At 36.7% G+C, this 21,252-nt stretch overlaps 2 protein-coding genes across 2 annotated transcripts; both read right to left on the minus strand.

The window, feature by feature from the left end:
* Positions 1 to 2,585: 2,585 nt before the first annotated feature.
* Positions 2,586 to 4,594, minus strand: ccr7 (chemokine (C-C motif) receptor 7). Its single transcript, XM_026933439.3, has 3 exons — positions 4,476 to 4,594; positions 4,178 to 4,218; positions 2,586 to 3,914 (listed from the first exon to the last, which is right to left on the minus strand). Exons 1-3 carry the CDS (start codon positions 4,579 to 4,581, stop codon positions 2,874 to 2,876), a joined length of 1,188 nt encoding a protein of 395 aa, XP_026789240.1. The 5' UTR covers positions 4,582 to 4,594; the 3' UTR covers positions 2,586 to 2,873.
* Positions 4,595 to 11,316: 6,722 nt separating this feature from the next.
* Positions 11,317 to 19,666, minus strand: notum2 (notum pectinacetylesterase 2). The gene is made up of 12 exons (XM_026933494.3): positions 19,362 to 19,666; positions 17,851 to 18,130; positions 17,218 to 17,270; positions 15,657 to 15,752; positions 15,466 to 15,526; positions 15,298 to 15,374; positions 14,525 to 14,624; positions 13,610 to 13,798; positions 13,408 to 13,508; positions 12,991 to 13,138; positions 12,676 to 12,723; positions 11,317 to 12,327 (listed from the first exon to the last, which is right to left on the minus strand). Exons 2-12 carry the CDS (start codon positions 18,108 to 18,110, stop codon positions 12,021 to 12,023), a joined length of 1,440 nt encoding a protein of 479 aa, XP_026789295.3. The 5' UTR covers positions 18,111 to 18,130; positions 19,362 to 19,666; the 3' UTR covers positions 11,317 to 12,020.
* Positions 19,667 to 21,252: the final 1,586 nt, after the last annotated feature.

Genomic DNA, 21,252 nt, shown 5'->3' on the forward strand with positions numbered 1-21,252 from the left:
CATGCTATTATAGGAAAATAATGGTGGTAATAGTAACTCTGCCTCGTTTCATGTCACTGATTATTTTCCTATAACAGCATACCCCATTTTGTTGAAATGTGCAGGGCCAGGGGTTGTTTCGGACCCAAGGACTGGGGTAGAAAGTAGATGTAAAACTAACCCAGGACGTTACCCCTCCCCTCAAACGAAGGTTGTGGTCCTCAGAATCACTTCCTGACTCCTGAAGTGGTCTGGGAAAACCTGTGGCGGTGGCTGAATTCTGGTAAACAGGCAGAATTGATGAAAATTTCACCATGTGCAGGTGTTTTGCAGGCCACCCCACATATTTATGCTTTCTTAAAGTGAAGATATATGTTACAGGCAGAAAAAAAATGGTCTGTTCTTTTGCAGAATTCAGACGTAGTGATATCCGATGGGTTTTCCCAGACCACCACACATATATATAAATATACGCCTGCAACATTCATTCGTTGTGAATTCTTTCCAAAAGGTATAGATTCTGAGCCTTGTTATTTTACTGATCCTTTGTTTGACCCTCTGTCTGATTTCTTGTTTACTTCTGTGGATTGCCGTTTGATCTGATAGTCCTTTGCCTGATTAAAGACACTAATCTGGTTTGTGATTTCACTTTTGTATATTTGGATTTTGTATTAAAGTGCCTCTGCGCATTGATCCTCTCTCTCTCTCTCTCTGTGTCTCTCTCTCTCTCTCTTTCTCTCTGAGTCTAATATGTTACAGTAGGCAATAGATTGAGACACCTGCTGTCCGTGTACAGAACTTAATTAAAAAAAAAAAATTCTTCCCTCTAGTGGCTAAGTGGAAAACTCAAGTTGGCTGTGAATGGCTTTTAATTTTTATTCCACACTGTGGAGAGTGTGCATGAGGTCAAAAGTAAAAGACTGGATGGCAAATGTGCACCCAAAAGCATAGTAACATTTCAGGCCACCACCAGCCACCAGAACAGCTTCACTGCTCCTTGGCATTCAATGCTTCATGGTTTCTACAAGTCTCTCCAACTGTACTGGAGCAATAAACATAATTCTTTGTGAATATTTCCACAAATAAAACCAACTTAGTTCATCAGAAATATTGTGGGATGGTGCAAAAAATACTAACTGAGGAAAAGGGTGGGATTGGTCAGAATTCCTTCAGAAATAGGCAGGATTGGTCAGAGTTCCTGTGGGTGGAGGCAGGATTGGGTAGATTTCCTTCTATAGGGGGCAGGATTGGTCAGAATATTTTTCAAGAGGGCAGAATTGTTCAGACTTCTTGGTCAGAAGTGGGTGGGATCACTCAGTCAGTATTCCTTGATGAAGAGGTTGTATTGGTCATAATATCTTTGAGATGGGGTGGCATTGGTCAGAATTCCTTCAAGAGGGATAGGATTGGTTCAATTTTGTTCAGAAGGGGGTGAATTTGATCAGGATTTCTTCAGGAGGGGTGGGATTTGTCAGAAATCCTTTGGGAGGGGGAGGGAAAGGATTAAAAAACAGATCTAGTACAAACCTCTGAAAATGGAAATGGTCTTTACATCGTTACTTGTACAGAGAAGGCCAAGAGCAGATATTTTTGTTGGAAATGCAGCAGTATTGTAGGTGGGTTTGTGGTTGAAGCTCAATTTTAGAATAAGTTAAAGGGCTATTTTTTCAACTTTAGGCATGTGTACATGCTGGTTAACGCAAAAAAAAAAAAAAAAGTAGTTTCAAGCTTGAGGTGATGAGGTGAGACATGTAGAAACCCGTGTCTTTTTTTAAAGTTCTCGATTCGGCTTTGCTGTCATTCTGTTCTGTGAATCTGTTTAAACTGATCTCTGTGTGGTTTCTTTTCAACTTTATAAACATGTTTTCATGTTGGCGAACACTTGTTGGTTAACACCTGTTAATACATGTGAACATGTTCGTGCAAGATTCATGTCATTCTGCTGTGTAATTGCAGGAAATACTGGCTTTCACACAACTTTAAGAATAATTTATAAAACAATGCAGTTAAATTCTCAAATCTAACTGAAAGTGTAATCACAAGGTGTTGATTAATTCTCTATAACAGCGGTACTCAAATCCCAGGTTTATATTAATGTGATAAATGTTGATAAATGTGTCCTTACTTATTGATGAATGTAATATCCTTTTGTCTTGAGTGTACCTAATGTACCCTAGTGTACAGCTTATAATTCAGTTATTCATAATAGAGAACATTATTCAGTAACTAAAGTGAACTTAATATTATGTGTTTGTAGTTAGGAATATGTCCGGAGAAGGTCTGGACAATGGTCACTGGGATTTAAGGGTTTTCTTAAAGGGTACTCTTCACAGACATTTGTTAATAATATTTTGTGGCTTCATTCATTAAAATAATATTTAAACTACTTACAGTAGAGTGGACTTTCTAAGATATACTACATACATGCTAAGACTGAATTTCCAGTTGTTTTGATCTCCACCATTTTGGGTGTTCATGTAAACCACTGAGCAGATGAAAACTGTGACAGAGTGCATGTAGAACATATTCCAAGAAAATAGAGGCCCTGTACTTTCAGTATATTTGTAAAATGTGTCTGTTTAGGGTTCAAGCTTATACTAGGGGTATTTAATTCATATATAAAAAAGCTTTATTCAGTATTTTAAACATCATAAAATGTTGACACAGAGACAATAAATGTATATATGTAAAAATACAATAATGCACTGAATATAAAAGTTGAAAAAAAGTCCTTGTTTTCATAAGAAAAATCTTAGAAATTCTGAAAAATATGATATGAATGTAAAGTATGGAATGAAGTGTAAAGTAAAAAACAAAACGAAAAAAGAATGAATAATCACAATAGTTAATATAGAAACAATAAAGTAAATATAAAAAGAGGAAAAGTCACTGGCTCATGGGGAAAATGAAGTGGTGTCAGTGTCAAGCCCGGCTGAGGATTTCCTCTTACCGGAGTATATGACATGGCTGGGACTCGAGAAGCCCAGAACCTTCATCAGTTTCAGCAGATCATTGCGAAACTTCACGCCAATGAAAGCATACAGGAAGGGGTTCACGCAGCAGCGCAGGAAGGCGATACCTTGGCTTACATCCATGGCATAAAGGAGGTTGTTATCGAGGTCACACACGGTGGTGTTGTGCGTGCTTAGTCCCATCACCACATTATACGGCAGCTGGCTGGCAATGAACACGGCCACGACGGCGAAGATCACTTTTAGGGCTTTATTTCTCTCAAAGTTCCTGGCTTGCACGAGGGTCTTAATGATGCAGCTGTAACAGAAGACCATCACGAGGGCCGGCAGAACAAAGCCCAGCACCATCTGGCTGACCAGCATGGAGATGCGGAGATCTTCGTGCCCACTGATGTACGCCACACAGGTGTTGTTGGAGTTGACATTGGAGTAGATTATCTCAGGCAAGGAGAACAACACAGCTATCACCCAAGTGACCAGGGAAGATACACGTCCATAGTGAATGGCGTTGGAACGGCAGCGGTGAGCAGAGACAGCTTTGGTGATGGAGAAGTACCTGTCCACACTGATGCAAGTGAGCAGGAACATGCCACTGAAAAAGGTGATCTTGTAGATCGCATACATCGCCTTGCACAGAAACCACCCGAGTGGCCATTTAGTCATAACGCTGGCGGCCCAGAAGGGCAGCGATAGCGCGAAGAGCAGGTCAGCTACAGCCAGGTTGAGCAGAAAGATATCCGTCATCGTCTTAATCCGCTTGAAATGGACGTAGGTCAGGATCACCAGGAAGTTTCCTAGGAGAGCCAGGAAGCAGATGATGCTGTAGATTGTGGGAAGGAACCATGATCGGAAGTTTCGATTGGAGTCTTTCCCACACACTGTCTCAAATTTGTCATAATCAGGTGTGTAATCATCTTCAGTTGTTTCAGTTGTGGAATCAGTAGTCACATTGGACCAGCTTGTCTGAAAAAAAAAGGGGCACAGATTCACTCGAAAACAGTGCTTCAGCTTGCTTTCATAACTTTCACAATAAAGATACACCATCCAGGCTATTATTACAGAATATGCATTTAAAATGATGCAGAATATGCATTTAAAATATAAAAACACCATCACTACATTCACATGTCAGTCTCAAACTTGGCATAAGATAAATAAAAGTATATCAGAAGTACACAATAGTGCATGTGCAGCCATGCACAACCACATTGTGCTAAATATGTTACCTGAAAGTGGAAGGACCACATCAGCAGAACGGGACCTAAGACTACAGATGAAAGAGAACACGAATTAGAAAATCGATCTATTTCTAGAAATTTTTTTTTATCAAACGTTTAATAAAACTCTATGTAGAAACCTTTTCCTGTAAAGCTGTGTATAGTATTTGCACTATTTGCACAATTTCACATCTATTTGTAGAATACACTGGAAGTAGACAAAGACTATGATAACTATGATAAGACTATGATAAGATAACTTTTACTAGAGTATTTAGTTATTTGGTTTTAAAATGCTTGTACTCACCCGTGAATGAGACCATTGTTGTTGAATGAGTGTGTTCGACGTCTGCCGCACTACTGCTCAAAACACAGTGATCAGCATTGCTTTTTTTCACTCCCCCTCTGCTCATTGTGGAACCACATCTCCTGTCTTTGAAGCCACGATCAGAGGAAGGGTTTTCACCTCACCTCACACTGTTTCGAGAAAAACAAGCAAAGGCAATAAAACGTTATCTGTACAGAGTTTATGTATGTTAACTTTTATGTAACTGATTATGAATTTGTATGAATTTGAATTCCTGAGTTCAAGCAAGCAAGCAAAAGCAGGGGGTGCCAAAACTTCAACTGCATAATTCAAAAATTCAATAAAAACTCATTTTTTCATTTTCATTTTCTGTAGATAAATTTCTACCCCACGTAATGAGAAAACTGTTGAGACTTTGAAGATGGCAGAAATAACGTGGGTAATATCGATGTTTGACAAACCTATTGTATAATCACTGCAACAGATTTTGTTGTAATTGTTGGATTCTTTAGCAGATAACTCGTTGAATATTTCAAGTAAATCCTGTCTTACAAAATGAAAAATTTTAGAAGCAGGATGCAAGTGCGTCAATTCGGTGTGTGTCTTTTAGGGCAAATACAACAATTTTAATCAGAGTCCGGGGTCAAAACACTTACACGCAGCATCAGAGAAGGATAATTCATATTCAGAAATGAGAAAGGAAGTGGTGAGAAAGGAAGTACAATGAGGACCTGGACCTGTGAACCAAGGCACGGACTTAATGGCAACTTCACAATGAACAATGACACAACAGGGTATACATAAACAAACTAATCAAGAACAGGTGAACACAATAAGGTAACAAAGCAAGGAAAGGGGCTGAGACAGAACTCGAACAGAAAATCAGCCATATGCTCATGTTGTAGTCCTGACTCCATCCCTGTCCTGTCATTTTTTATTACCCAAATGTGAAAACCTATTATGCATTTTGTATCTTTAAGTCTGAGCCTTAATTCCTGAGTTCTGGTCTTTATTGTACTTCCTGGTTTTGCCTATGTATACTCTGTGATGTCACTGTTGGTTGTGAAGTCTTATTGCAAACTTTGAAACAATAAGACTTGCGCAAAGGGAGAAATCTTGACAAAAAATATGCTTAGCTGCTCTACTTAGGTATCAGGCAGTAAGTAAGAAAGCATAGAAGCCCAACACTGATGCTGTGTTTGGTCAGTATAATGTTGTGAGTAAGGGCAAACTGGTCAGCAGAGATCTAGTTACAACATTCTGGATTTTAACGACTGCACCGCTTCACAGATATCAAGCTCAAACTCTGCTTCATGACTTGACCGTTCATGAGCGTTCAATTCAATTCAATTCAAATTATTCACAGACATTGTCACAAAGTAGCTTTACAGAAATCTGGATGTAGATTTTGATTCCTAATGAGCAAGCCGGAGCCGACAGTGGTGAGGAAAACTCCAGGAGGCAACGTGAAGAAGAAAACATGAGCGGAACCAGACTCAAATGCGAACCCAGCACCTTCTGGGTGACAAAGCAAACATTACTAAGTGTGTGGCAGATTGTGGACAAGAGTCCTGGGATGAGCACACTGTCTTTATGATAACAGCAGCAGCAGCAGCTCTTAGGTACAAATCTACAGTATCTAGGTGAGATTATATACTGTATGCTGAATAAAGGGTGAGACTTGGGCATAACCTGTTTTTGTGAAGTGCAACTTTTTAGGGTGTCCATGTGGAGCCATGCACAGCAGCAGAAGTGTAGAAGCTCCAAGCAGAAGAAGTATGAGGATGAATCAGAGGAGTCACAGTGTGTCAGGATCAGGAATCGGCATCATCCTAGTAGTACCATGTTAGGTTAAGGAATAGTTCTCTATTAGATGAACTGAATAATAAGGGGTTAAACTGGTACAGCTGCAGAGTTTACTAGCATAACGGTTCCCACAGTAGTATAAAGTAGGGCAAAGAAAATAATGGCCGCACGGGAAAAACAATGCTACATAAACCTTTCATCTTTCCCCCTGCCTCACACACGGTTGCACACAGGTACACACTTGGTTTCTTGTGTGCAGCTGTGGTTCATGTGTAGGCTGTGTTTTTAGCTCGATATCCTCCATATCTAAATCAAGCTAATACCTAAGAATTTCATTCTTTAAAGGAAAAATCCACCCTCAGTTATTTACACAGTAATCTTTGAAATCAACGTGATCTTCAATGATGTCGAAGACTTGTTTTGTAATGAAATCCTGAGTTGACCTTTTTTAGGTTAAACTTCTTTCATTGACGTGTTCGGCTATTTTAATTTTATTTTTTTAATAGTTTTCACCCTAATGCTGATAGGGTTTCCAGTGGGATTTAGCCCTCGCTTCATCTTTATCTATAGAGTGTGATGCAGTGGTCCTTTAGTGTGAGAAAAGAAGCTTTTGTGAAAATGCAAATGAGAAAATGAATAAAAAATTTGAACATAGTAAAAAATTGTAATACAATTATTCACTTAAGGTTTTAATTTGGCCACAAGCAAATGATCTAATTTCCATGTCTTAACGATCTTGTTCGCACAAGTTAATAAGCTGTACCTACATCTTAGTTTTATCAAAGGAAAGATCTCACCACCGGGGTCTGTAGTAAATGGAAAGATTAAATTAGATGACTGCAAACGTCATAATTTAGTGAAGTGTGTGGGTCAGGCTAAAGGAAATGGTTCATTGCATTGTTTGTGTAGTCCAATGTGATGGAGTGATAACAAAACTTTCTCAAACCATAAATCCTTATCTGCATATCTGTGTGTGTTCTCAGAATCACACCTCTGTTTAATCTGATACACAATTACAACTCAACATGAAAAACCAGGAAGTGACATTGTCAAACAGCCGTGGTTTCATTATTTTTTATCTCTACAGACCACCCCCCACCCCCCAAATACTCTACCTTATCCTAACCCTAGCTTTGGGTGTGCACAGGTACACACTTGGTTGCACGCATGCAGCTGTGGTTGGTTTTGTAGTAGACTACTGCTAAGGAAAGGGGCGATGACAGGAAAATGTGCAGCGACCACAATCCAGGTGAGTCATGTGACCATGCAGCCAGCGCTCTGCACTCTTAAAAACAGTGCAAATCTTTGCTCCTGTGGACATGCATGCATAGATTTTCTTTTTCTAGAATATTATTTCTAGAATACTGTAGAGTTAAACTGCATTTTCCTGCAAGGCCTCATGTAAATGCTTTCAGAGTTCAGGCAACATCCTTCATGCATTTGCAGCAATATGCCAAAAAAAAAAAAGATTATAAGATGGAAAAAAAAAAAAAGAAAAAAGAAAAGACTGAAAATGAAAAGAATTGATCATAAATGAAACAATACTATAGTTATAGTAAGTGTCTGTATCTACAATCAGCAGGTCTGATCTCAGGTAAAAGTGTGTACAAGCTGCAGAAATCCAAGACACAAAGATCAAAGAGAAAAAGAAAAAAAATCACAAAAAAGTAAAAAAAAAAAAAAAAAAGACAAAGAAGTACAACTTCCTTTCTGCAAACCACTTTCACTTGGCTGAAAACACTTTCCTTTGTGAGTCTGATTACAGCCTCCATCTTCCACTGATTAATAAAAAGAAAAATGCTTAAAAAGCATGTCTAAAAATCTGTTTTTTTTTTTTCACTTTTATTTGTCTTACTTTTACTGTCATACATTACTTTTATATTATTTTAATAATAGTACACATTAAAAAAAAATATATATATATATATATATATATATATATATATATATATATATATATATATATATATATGTATATATATATATATATATATATATATATATATATATATTTGATATTGTTATTATTTTATTATTTTATCCATTCTGTCCCTCTGTCATATAATCACTGAAAAAAGATGCATAACACAGTTTTACAAATATTCTTTTTTACTTTAAATTTTAACTAACATTTATTTATTTATTTGTTTGTTTATTTGATTGTTTGTTTATTTGTTTGTTTGTTTTTACTGGCACATTATTTTACATTACTTATTTTGTAATGTAAAGTTAGTTATACACGTTTCCTATAAACTATATATTTTTATATATTTGTATATATATATATTTTATACATTTTTATATTGTTATAGACTTTATATTTTTAATAGAAAGCATTTTGAAATGTGCAGTTTTTTACTTTCATATTTAACTTCAGTGGATATAAAAAATCCACTCACCCCTGTTAAAATGGCAAGTTTTTGTGATAAAAAAAATTAAACTAAATCAAATCATGTCAGAACTTTTCCCACCCTCAATGTGAAACATTTTAGGGAGAAATAGGAAAAATACAAAAGTTGCAATAACCTGGTTGCATAGGTAAATGAAGCACCGCAGTGGCATCACTAAGAACAGGATGTCCCTCTAAAAATTACAAAAGTACAAGACAAACACTTACCAGGGAGGCTGCCAAGAGATGTACAGGAGCTGCAGGAATATCTGAGAAATACTGATTACTCTCTGCATGTGACAACAATCTCTGGGCTATGGGGTAGGGTGGCAATAGGTCAAACCATGTGGCAATGATGAGACCAATTCCAAAAGGTATAATAATTTCATAATTCCAAATGGTATGTTTGGTGCGAAAAAAAGAAAAAAAAAGCACAAAAGAACACCATATGCATGGTGCAGCACGGTGGTGGCAGCATCATGCTTTAGGGCTGCTTTTCTTCAGCCAGAACTGGGGCTTTTATCAAAGTGGAGGGAATTATGAATAGCTATAAATACCAGTCGATTTTAGTGCAAAACCTTTAGGTAGTAATGGTGAAGATGAAAAGGAATTTCCCCTTTCAGCACAACAGTGACCCAGAGCATACATCCAAATCAACAAAGGAATGGCTTAAATAAAAGAAGATCGATGATTTTGAATGACCTAGCCAGAGCCCCAGACCCAAACCTGACTAAAAACCTGTGGGGTGACCTGAAGCGGCCTGTGCACAGGAGATACCGTTAAAATTTGATGACTCCAGAATGTTTTTGCAAGAAAGAGTGGGATAATATTGCCAAGTCAAGATGTGCCACAATGATAGAATATAAAAAGACTGAGTGGTGTAATAAAATCAAAAGGTGCTTCAACCAAGTAGTAGTTTAGGGGTGTGAACACTTATGCAGCCAGATTATTGTAAGTTTTTTCCCTAAAAAAAATTCTGATTGTTTTTCTCTTTATTTGTATACTTTGCAATTTCAAAAGGTGGGAAATGATCTGATGTGATTTATCTTAGTTTCATTCTTTTACTTCACAAAAACCTGCCATTTGAACTTTTTATATCAATTGTGTCCACTGGATGCTTATAATATGTTTGTCCTATTTTAATTGTTGTACTTTTATTCAGTTTTTTTAGATTTACATATATATATAAATTTCATATTATTATTATATTCGTCCATTACTTGCATTGTTATTATCTGCCAATTTTTCCAATTTTTTTTTTTTACTATGTTTTGTTTTTGTTTTTCTGTCTTTTTTGCTTCACACTGGAAAGCACTTTGGGGTGCATGTTAAATAAAGTTAATTATTATTATTATTATTTTGACACACTTGAAACACAAATTAGAATTAGAAGAGTAAAATCTTTTTTTTTTTTTTGTAAAAAATGGTAGGTTTTGTTTTTCAGCTTTTTTACCCACAGAGAACAAGGAACTGAATATGAAAAACGTATTTCCGAGGAACAGAAAGTAGTCTGACAAAAAAAAAAAAAAACTTTTTCAGGTTTTTTTTTTTAAACCACATTAATGATCATATCTCATACGAGGAACAGAGCCGAGTATGCCACAACATGACTATACAAATCTAACGTTATGATTCACATAAAGATCACATTTTCTTTATTTGTGAGCTCTTAAGACCAGCGTCTTTACCAGTGAGACATTTCACGGTTCTGTAAATTACTCATGGGTCTGTTATTGACTCTTGTGGGATTTAACCTTCAGACCAATAGCACAGAACTCTAACGTCTGAGCTCCTTTTTACAGATTAATTACAGGATAATTAGCACGAATATAACAATTTAATCTCTAATCATGTCATATCTGATCTCCAGCTCTTCCTCTTCCTTTAATTTCCTTGAAGTGCCCTTTTTTTAATAAGATAAATCAGTTCTTATTTGAGAAACTATCAAACTAAGAAGATTAGACTTAATTCTATAGTCACTATTACATATCCATATTTCTGATTTGTTAGAAAGATAATTAAGATATTTAATTAAGAAATGTGTAAGGGGTACGATGTGTTGACTAAGTAGGGAATAAAACACTCAGGACGTGCTGGTATAGGAAAAGTAATCAGCGATGGTGTGGGGTGATGAAGTGGAGTTACTGTTACCACAGCGAAGTTGATTATTTTCCAATAACAGCACAAATGTTTATTCCATTTTATACCACAACAATTTGCCAACAATTACATATTTTTATGTATTAAATAATGAAACATCATACCTTTTATCCATTTCTAGATACTTTTCATGTTGTGGAACGTCCACAAAGCAAGTTAGTTCCTGTTACCAGTTACATTATAGCAGCTATAAACAAGCCTCTCTTTTTAAAATATACAAGGTTAATGTTTTGTTCATGGCTTTGTTCATTCTTTTTAATTTATATAGGATGTCTTATGTATTGCACAAAGCCTTACAGGTATGTCTTAATGTTTCATGCTTAATTACAGTATTTTTAGTTTTTAACTTTACATCAATAATATTAAACGTAGTAAATGTGAATAATTTCTGTCTTACTGTGTGATACAAAATGGTACATTAATGCTTACTATACAAACATGAGGTTTAATAGTTTTAATGAGGGAAAAAGCATTTGACACTGAAGCTTATGTTACACATTTATTAGTGTTCAGCAGCCGATAAATATCAAAGGCACTTGATTTACATTCATGATAATGCAATATATTTTACTTTATATTCAGTTCATACTGAAAATGTGAAATGAATATATAAATTATCTTACTGTATGGCATTTAATACCAGTATATATTCATAACTGAAAGGATATCACACTCTTCTCAACTAAGCCAAAAGATAATAAATAGATAACCTTTAGGTATGTCGTTTCTGTTTGACTATCAGGCTACCAACCCCAACATGTCATGCACCTTGGGTACAGTATGGAGTACTGATAAGCTTTGTTCCCAGGAGTGTATACTATTAATCCAGTCTGAAAAGATCTCTAGAATTGACTGGTATTGTTACCTCATGCTCTCTTTCCTCTTGCAGTAAGGTGTTCCCTGTACAAAAACATCTTGTTTGAATAAAGCAGTTTGAGTGAAATTAAAAAAACGACCCTTCAATCTAATCTCCACATACACGAGTTGCAGGTTAACTATGGATTAACTGTGACTAGATACATAATCATAACTCATGCTTTACTTCCAAAAGTCCATCCTACTTGCACACATTTGGCACAGAAATCCAAATACATACTCACGGCTCAAAGATCTCAACCTCTTTGGAACACAAAAGAGTGACTCTAAGGGTCGCCACTGAGGAAACTCTACTATCACTCAACTATCACTCCTTAGCCACCGTTGCTAATCATGCTGGAGGAAGCGCTGCCGTCACGCCGTGTGTCCAGACCGAGCTTCTGCAGGTCCACACCCATGCTGGCCAGCACCTGGAGCAGGGTCATCTCCTGCTGCGTGGCCTGGTCAATCAGCGCCGGACACGTCGGGTTGCACTGAGGGTATTGGCATGTGTCGATCAGGTGGAAAGGGCAGCCTTTCAGAGCCGTCTTGCTGTTCTTGTTGGCCTCCTGAAGGCTTCTGTCCCAGCACTGGAGTGCGCGAGACAGAGATGTGCCCTTCACTTGGAAGTCCATCCAGTTACTGAAATAAGATTAGGAAGTGGTGAAGACAGGTACAAGCATCATGTGCTCAATCAAAACATGGCCATGTAAGGATTTTCATCAGGATAGGATATATTCTCTAACGTTTTCCTTGCTTGATTAATTACATTTAATGTGTTTGTAACAGATACAAATACATTCATGAGGTCATTTTATGGCCCACATAAACCCCGGGTGGTCCGAGCTATCATTACGCCCAGCGAGGGGCCACTGGCTAGGTGTGTGAAAGTGTGAGGTGGCATTTTGGTGACATCCAGAATGTGACATGATGGATGTGTGGTCAAAAACAGCAGCATGAGCTCACCGTGTGTGGCTGCGGTGTCCTTACCTTTTAGTGATCAGTGTGTGGGACAGGCAGGACGGGGCGAACACAGCACTGAAAAAAAAATAAACACATGATGAGAGGTGCTTATCTATAGCATAGACTTTCCTGTAGAAGCCACCTTATAGCTTTACTAAACTACATGTTTAGTTTAGCACTTAGTTTAGTATATGTTTAAAAAATACTTCCTTAATAATAATTACTGACACTTTTTAATCAGATGTTCTATCTGCAACTATTTTCTTCTATAAATTGTATTCTATCATGTGTAAATGTGAAATGAGGAACCACAGAGTAGCTTTGTGAGAGTGCAGCACTTACGTGACATCTTTGAGGGAGTTTTTCAGTTCTTTCCCGAGATTCTGCATGTAGGTCCACTGCTGCTCGGAAAGAGACTGTCCGCCCACGTAGATGTTTTCCACACGCAACTGTTCCTCATCAAAAAGCCACTGAACCACAAACAGTGGAGCTGAACACAGAACAGATTTTAAATTTCATCTGATCTGATTCACTGTTGCAAGAAAGCATGAAATAAGCCTGATATTTTAAATACCTGTTAAAACCTACTGACCACAATAATGAACAATAACATTATGGAAAAATTGGTGTACACTTCCATCTAGCACCATAAAATAATTCACTGATTTGTCCCTTAAATCAGAGGAATCCCTTAAATGTTCTATATGGAGTTCTCAATTCAAGCCCAGTCCCTGGCCCACTGATTGTACACAAACTCACAGCTCAAGAAGGAGTACAGCTTGTGTCCGAAAAAGCATTGCCACTCCTCGCCTCGCTTGTAGTGCTGCTTACACTTCTCCGGAATAACCCCATTCCACATTCTGTGGAGAAAAAATGATTTATTCTCTAATTTAAAAAATTGAATGATGTGTGAAAGTGTAAGCACTATGAAAATGCTTTATACGAGAGCAATTGAATTTACCGCAACCCTTTCTTGATAGCATCAACCGGAGTGCAAGAGAGACTGTCTGGACACTCTTGGGTCTTTTGCTGCTTGCTCTCCAGAAACCATCCGGAATCGACCAAGCCTCGAACCTGCACATCTGCACCGAACTGCTCCAGCTGACTGGCCACCTTCTCGATGTTCAGCATCACACCTGTACCTCCAGCACTGCAGGTAAGATGGAGCAAACACATTTTACCCCTTTCTATCCCTACAAATGCAGCCAAAATAAACCTGACTTGGATAGAAAAAAACATGGGATGTCTCACTGGTGTGATAACCGTGTGCATGGCTGTGCATTCTTTTTTTGGCCGACCAAACATGCCACTAATCTGGGAAGAATCTTCAGAACTCAACATCCCATTGTGGAGGGATATACATAGATATTATGTCATAGCGGTATACATCTTCATGGCGGACGACAGCATGGGCTGAAAATAGAGCTCCTGCCAGGGTTATGTGTGCTGCTCGGATGGTGCCGGCAAGGAGCTGGTCCATACATGGAGAAAGTGTTTAAGCCCTCTGACCCAGTGCCTCTGTGTCCATTGTTTCCAGTTATTGAGATCTAAATGTATCTTGACTGTTATAATGAGTGGCTACTGATACGTATCTTGGCCTTACCAAGCTTAAGAAGACACAATCCTAGACATAACTCCCACTTTAATAAGCCATCTAATTTAATGAAAAATTACCACAGCACTGTTGAATTCTTCATTCTGATTGTCACGGGTTTATATCAGTGTGCTCATTCTAATATGTTATAGTTTCAGTAGTAACAACCTCTTGGGATGGGCTTGTATGGATGATGTTCCACATAAACAGATTAAAATCCATGTGTCAGATTATTTTTTCTATAACAGCATTTCCCATTGTGTTTTATTCCTTACACATTACCTCGTTCCAGCCAGCATCACCACTTTGGCCTGTTTCAGTCCTTTTGTTGCAAGCTCTTTGATCAGCTCCCGGATGATCACAGATCCCATGAAGGAGTACTCTGACATGGAGCAGACACAAACATAAAAAGCATAAATGATGCAGATACCGGTCAAAATCTTCAGTTAATGTTCACATCAAACATCTCAGTGACTTTAACTGTTGTATGGATGTAAGCAGTTCTGCTGCTGGCGGAAACACCTTGTTGATGAGAGAGATCAGAGGAGAATGGCCAGACTCATTTGAGTTGACAGGAAGGCTAAGGTAACTCATATAACCACTCTTTACAACCGTGGTGAGCAGAAAAGCATCTCAGAACGCACATTATCTGTCGTGTGCAGTTCCCTGGCCTAGAATCGAAGCCCATCCCAACGGGTTGTTACTACTGAAACTATAACATATTAGAATGAGCACACTGATATAAACCCGTGGTGAGAGCGCTGAGGTCTAACCACTAGTCCTCCAGGGACCCGATTTGTACTATTATTTGTACAAAATCGTATATTTGTACAACTAATTTGAACTAAGTGTAGGCACTGTTGGGGTGGCGGTGGTGGAGTGGTCATGAGAATTTTGTGCCCGTAAAATGGTATCATTTTGGGCAAAAAAAGGTTGAGAACCCATGGGTTAGAGTATATTTTACTCCCCTGATTGGATATTTGTAATAAAACATTCAATTCAATATAGCTTTAAGCAAACTTATATCCATGTACTAATAGAAGATAGAGTGTCACCTGTTTCTTTTGCCTGTTTGGTCTTTGCTGCTGGTTTGTTACCACTCCACACATCACTGGAGCAGTAGGGGACAAACCTGGTCACAAAACACAGAAAATTACATTAAATATCAGATTTGTTTCGCTGTTACACTTTTGGTTTCCCTGTTACACTTTTGATGCACTTACACAATGTTGGAATTATACCAGTGTGGATTCTCATCAGCTTGTGAAGACAGGATTCCAGTTCCTAAAAAAAAACAAAAACAAAAACATCACACAGATTCAAGCCTCGGGCACTTAAAAGTGAAAGCAAGCGAGAGAGAGAGAGCGTTGGCATGTCATGTTAGTGCTACAGGAAGTGATAGACAGCAGCCTACCTTTGCGTGTCTGTGGCCAGTCAGTTGAGCTCATCAGGCGAGGGATATTTTTATATCTGGAATCACAGGTCTCTTTGTTGTAACAGCACCAACCACCTAAAAATAATTCACTAATATTAGCCGGACATCCGGTTTGACTAGGGCAGCCCCGTTAGGCTGCTGTTCAGGCTCTCGAGGTATGGACCACCTGCACCAGGCCATGCTGTAAAAGCAGCAGCGAGAGGCATGACTGGTGCAGAAATGTGTAAGAGTGCTAACTCTCACATCACTAAACGAAGGTTTAGGAGTATAAAGTCTTCCTGAGTATAAAATTAAACTCATAATGTATTGAATTAGTGTTATCATTTCACTGTTTGTTAGAACTGAATTGTGTTTACATTTTTTGCATTTAAACCTAACCTTCACCTAATACTTTTTCAAAGAAAAATCTCTGCTTACATTCTTCTTGTGAGAATGAGACCTAATACCCATCACTGCTGCATATCTGCTGCTACACACACTTTGTATTTAGCGTGGGAGCTAGCTATTAGCATTCAGCTAGTTATTATCATGCTAGCTAACATTTGACAGATTAGGAATAAAGCTGTTGTTAGCCTTAGCTAATGTTATTCCATGTACCTTGGTTCCTTGGAGAAAGTGGAACTAATTTACCATCAGTAACTAAAATCAGACATGTGAATCTTTTTTCTACTTTTACTTTAACCCACAGAGGTCTATGCTAACTTTTGCCTCTTTTCATACCAAAGATATGTGGTGTTTTATATCTTTTTTTTTCAACACAGATAGTGCTATGTGACTGTTGTAGTTTTAGATGTGTCAGATAATTGTATAAAAAGCTAAACCAAATTGAAAAAAAAAGAACTAAATAAAAACTAAATAAAAAACAAAATGTCCGCCGTGTACTTGTTCATAAGAAAGAACAAAATAACAAACATGCTAATATGCTAAATAACCTGCTAAACTGTGAAGCTATGAGTGAAAACGACTTTCTAACCGTCGCTTAACCGTCAAATAATTTGGAAATTATTGAGATTATTGTAATTATTGTAATTATTGAAATTATAAAAAATTATTGTAAACTTTTATATATATATATATATATATATATATATATATATATATATATATATATATATATATATATAAAGATATAATATCTTTCATGTCACAGACATTGTTTATACTTTTCTACTTTAACACAAGTGAAGAAGTTGAAACTTCAACTTTTACCAAAGGATTTATTTATATGAGGAATTTCATTTTTTAACTGAGTAAAGAATTCCTCTCAAAAATACAGTCATACTCTCCCACTACAGAGCCTCAGCAGGTTTATTATTGTTTTCCAATCCAGCTACATAGTGGGTTTCTTTTCTTGCCCCGTGCTGACACCATCAATCGTACATGTAATGCAAGTGAAGCAACACGGCGTCACACAGTCCAAAAAAACAACAAAAAAAAGCACGCCTCCAAGAAGATGAGCGGCAGTCAAAATAACGCCGAGCAGAGCATTTAAGCCCGCTGACGGCCCCTTGACAAAATTAACCCCGTTTTAAATACTCACCCTCCAAAAATATCAGCCACCTCTTGCTTCCTTTGAACTCCTTTAGGTAAAACCTGTGGATGGAGAATAAATATAGAATGGGATAGAATAGGAAGAGGTTACGGATGAGCCTAGGACATGCTCAGGTCATGGCCATATCAGGACGTTTTCATAATAGAGTCTGTTTGTCATGCAACATTTATACATATCTGTTCTTATTAGTTCGTTTTATATAATAAATACAGTATGTCTAATTTAAAAAATATATCAGTGTGCATCACTAAACTGTAACTGACAGAAGTCTTCAAGATGGACAACTTTGCGCTTTATGGTTTCTCTGTAACATGTCAAGCTGCGGTTTTTTTTTTCTTATTAAACTTCAACAGAGGCTGATGAGGGAATGACTGTTTATAGCTGCTATAACGCAAGTGATAACTTGTTTTGTGGATATTTCACAACATTAAATGTAACCATAAATGGATAAAAAGTTAACCATGTTGCTTTTTTAATAAATATAAAAATTGCTTTGAAAAATTTCTGTGGAATAAGAGGAATAAAACACGGTGCTATCTGTAACAGCTCTCTGCTTCACATCAATACACCACCCCGCTTTAAGAATGAGGTGAAGAAGCTCTGACGATCTCATGCTCTCACCCAGCCGCAGTGCCGTCATTGCACGTGGCTGGCGTGTTCTTCAGGAGGTGCAGCTTCATGTCATCGGCCGGCTTGTTAGCAGATGCTGTCTGCTGGTTCCCCGCACGCGTGTCTTTGCCAGAGTCATCGTCTGGGCCGACCTCTGCAGACGGACTGCTGGGTTTTTTAGCTGCTCTGCCGCTGGGTTTGGCATTTCGGTTGTTCTGGCAATAAATGGCTCCCAGCATGAGCAGGAATATTACATGACACAGGATCTTCATATCAAATCCAGCAGGACCTCCTTTGAAGAAGAAGGAAAAGAAGTAGAAGAAGTAGTCATTCATGTGTTATAATCTTTAAAATATGAAAACTCTGCTTGCTTTAACTTTATAATATGACTTAAAGTAATTCCTCACACATAATAATGTGATCAGATTCATCTAATATTTCTCAATACGAGATAACACATCTAAGTGCATAAAACCTATTTCAAACGCAACTTTGGCTTTCTAGACGTAAACGCGTGAAATAAGCAAAGTTATCAGCCAACAGAACAAGCCGACATGTAATACAATACAATAAATATATCTTCAATAAAGTCAAATTTGTGTAATATTTCTCATTATGATGCTGTTACATAGCAAATAGGAGTTTATTAAATTTATTTCTACACATTTGTGAGCTTGAAATTGTCTTTCTAGTAGTAAATGCTTGAACTATGCAGTTATGTGCTAACAGAATAAAATTTCAAGGTTAAAATGAGTAGAAATGTCTAGAAATTGGCTTAATAGTCTTTCATTTGTTTTATAATCATTAAATAATGAGAAATATTAAATAGATCTGCCTTTATTCAAGATATTATCACTTGCTAAGTCCACTTGCCTTGACTTACTGTTAACTGACATTATGACTTTACTTAATGTAATAAAAAGTACAAAGAAAATGGGATAGAATACATGTATCTTAAATAAAGTAAAATGTCTCTAATATAATTTTTTATTATGAAGTAACAAATAAGAATATTAAGCCTATTTCTATGCATTTTTACTCATTTCAAGCTTGAATTTAGCTTTGTAGAAATCAGTGATTGAAATACGCAAAGATATCCACCAACAGAAGAAGATAATGAAGCTTAAAATGAGTGAAAAAGATCTAGAAACGAGTGTAATAGTCTTATATTTGTTATATAATCATTTCAAAGTGAGAAATAGTAGATACATTTGCCAAAGATAGAATTTTCTTGCCTAGTTTTGGTAAGTCCACTCACCCTCAAATTGTCTTGAATTTGGACTTTTTTTTGGATTTCGCAAAGTTATCCACCAATGGAATAAGACAATGAAGATTAAAATGAGTGATTGTATCTAGAAATGGGGTAATCTTCAATAATCACTATATGTTCACCTGAGTTTGATAATTCCACTCACCTTGACTTATTTTTACCACTCAACTGGCATTGTGACATTACTGAATGTAATTAATCACACCTAATAATAATGAATTGGGATAAAATATTTACAGCAAAAGAAACATACCCTTTATAATCACCCGGTCCTGGTCACCTTGTGCTCTGTAGAAGTCTTCTGTTGTGTGGACCACCGTGGCCGCTGTGAAGAATTGAGAGTTATTGACTTGATGGTTTATTGAAGCCTGCAGCGATGATCTTGGACTATGGATATGGATGTGCTAGGTTTTATAGTGCCACCATATGGATTGCATTTCCTAGCATCTCTCCCCCCACCCCACACACTTTGAGCCAGTGCCAGCTCTGGGCTGTAACTGATGACACACCGGCGCTGGACGCTTGATGCCGAGGAGAAAAGATAACAGGCACTCTACCAACCATATTTCAAACACAGGCCCTACCCCTCGAAATGCGTCCCACAACAACTCCTCCCTCGCTGACGGCTCAGGCCGGCTTTGATTTAAACACCTACATGGCTGAAATACCTGCACGGCCCTTCAGATACATGGCATGCAACAGGTCAGTGGAGTGAACGTCTACTACACGCTGGAGCGAGAAACAACAGGTCCTGAGTTAAATGGTGTTTATATGCCAGTCATCAACAAGGAACAAATTTCCTGGATGTCTAATGAATACTTCACTCTAATACATTATATCATAGTGAAAATATCATAAATAAAGCCGAATTGATCAAATATTTCTCATTAAGAGGTCAATATATAAGAAATATATGTGTACTAAGCCTATTTCTAGACATTTGTAGACATTTGTGACTATTTTCAAGCTCAAAATTGTTTATATATAGAATTTTGCTCCTTTTTAAACAATTTCATGACAATTTCAAGATTACCATTAGCAAATATATCTAGACATGGGCTTAATAACCCTATATTTGTTTTAGTATTACTTCATAAAGATGAATATTAGATAAATTTGCCTGTATGTAAGGTATTCTCACTTGCTAAGACATAATTGTTTATGTTTTTTGTTTTTTTTGCATTTATGCAATTTACTGCATTTAATGCTAAGTAGAATCTCAAACCTCTAATTAATCTATACAAAAAAGAACATTTTGAGCATTTTAAAAATAAAAAACAGCTGCTAATCTGTTAAAATTAACAGACTAAAAAATGGTTATTGATATATAACACCCAAAACCTTATATAACACCTTATTACACCCAAAGAAGCTCTACTAGTTTAATAAAACAGCATGCTTTTATATATATATATATATATATACATATATATATATACATATATATATATACATATATATATATATACATATATATATATATATATATATATATATATATATATATATATATAACAGTATAAGCATTTATATTAATTTTTGGTGCACAGGAATTCATGTTTGAAAAACATTTCCGTGTACATTTTATTATATTATTTTATTACTTTATTATTATATGCACATATTTTGTGACATGAGTCAAAAAACATATCAGATTTTCATTACTGACGTTGATTATTGTGAGTGAATCTTAATGCAAAAGCAATTTAGTCAACACTAGAATAAAACAGATGTTACAGCTGATTTTATCTTCAAAACTGAGAACGCTGAGGTGGAAGTTTTGGTTTCCTCTGTGCACAATCTGAACTGCACTGAAATATTTTGATTAATATTGTATTCGAGGAAGCTCGTGAGAAGATAAATAAAATTTTAATTTGTCCTCTGCAGGCCTAGATAAACCAGCATGTATGGTATCGTTCATTTCATTTATTTATTTATATATATATATTTATTTATTTAGCCAAATAATGCAAAAAAAATGCCAGGTATCTTGTATAAATGCCATTTTTTTAATGCAGTAACCAATTTTAGATTTGACATTTTTTAAAACAAGTTTTACAGTGTTGCGTGATGCTAAGATATTTTTTACTTTTATCGTGATAAGATATCTGAATGCTTTAAAGCGTTGCCAGAAAATATTTCAC

Source organism: Pangasianodon hypophthalmus, chromosome 2 (genome assembly GCF_027358585.1).
Source record: "Pangasianodon hypophthalmus isolate fPanHyp1 chromosome 2, fPanHyp1.pri, whole genome shotgun sequence".
In the NCBI taxonomy this organism is placed as follows: domain Eukaryota; kingdom Metazoa; phylum Chordata; class Actinopteri; order Siluriformes; family Pangasiidae; genus Pangasianodon; species Pangasianodon hypophthalmus.

What these genes read in the sequence shown, in the direction of transcription:
- notum2 (XM_026933494.3), bottom strand. Translation starts at nt 18,110, where the DNA reads ATGAAGATCCTGTGTCATGTAATATTCCTGCTCATGCTGGGAGCCATT. An exon ending in CTGGCCACAGACACGCAAAG is followed by an intron (nt 15,527 to 15,656) that starts GTAGGCTGCTGT and finishes GTTTTTTTTTAG; the next exon opens with GAACTGGAATCCTGTCTTCA. An exon ending in CAAACAGGCAAAAGAAACAG is followed by an intron (nt 14,625 to 15,297) that starts GTGACACTCTAT and finishes GCTCCATGTCAG; the next exon opens with AGTACTCCTTCATGGGATCT.
- ccr7 (XM_026933439.3), bottom strand. Translation starts at nt 4,581, where the DNA reads ATGAGCAGAGGGGGAGTGAAAAAAAGCAATGCTGATCACTGTGTTTTG. An exon ending in AACAATGGTCTCATTCACGG is followed by an intron (nt 4,219 to 4,475) that starts GTGAGTACAAGC and finishes TTTCATCTGTAG; the next exon opens with TCTTAGGTCCCGTTCTGCTG. An exon ending in TGTGGTCCTTCCACTTTCAG is followed by an intron (nt 3,915 to 4,177) that starts GTAACATATTTA and finishes TTTTTTTTTCAG; the next exon opens with ACAAGCTGGTCCAATGTGAC.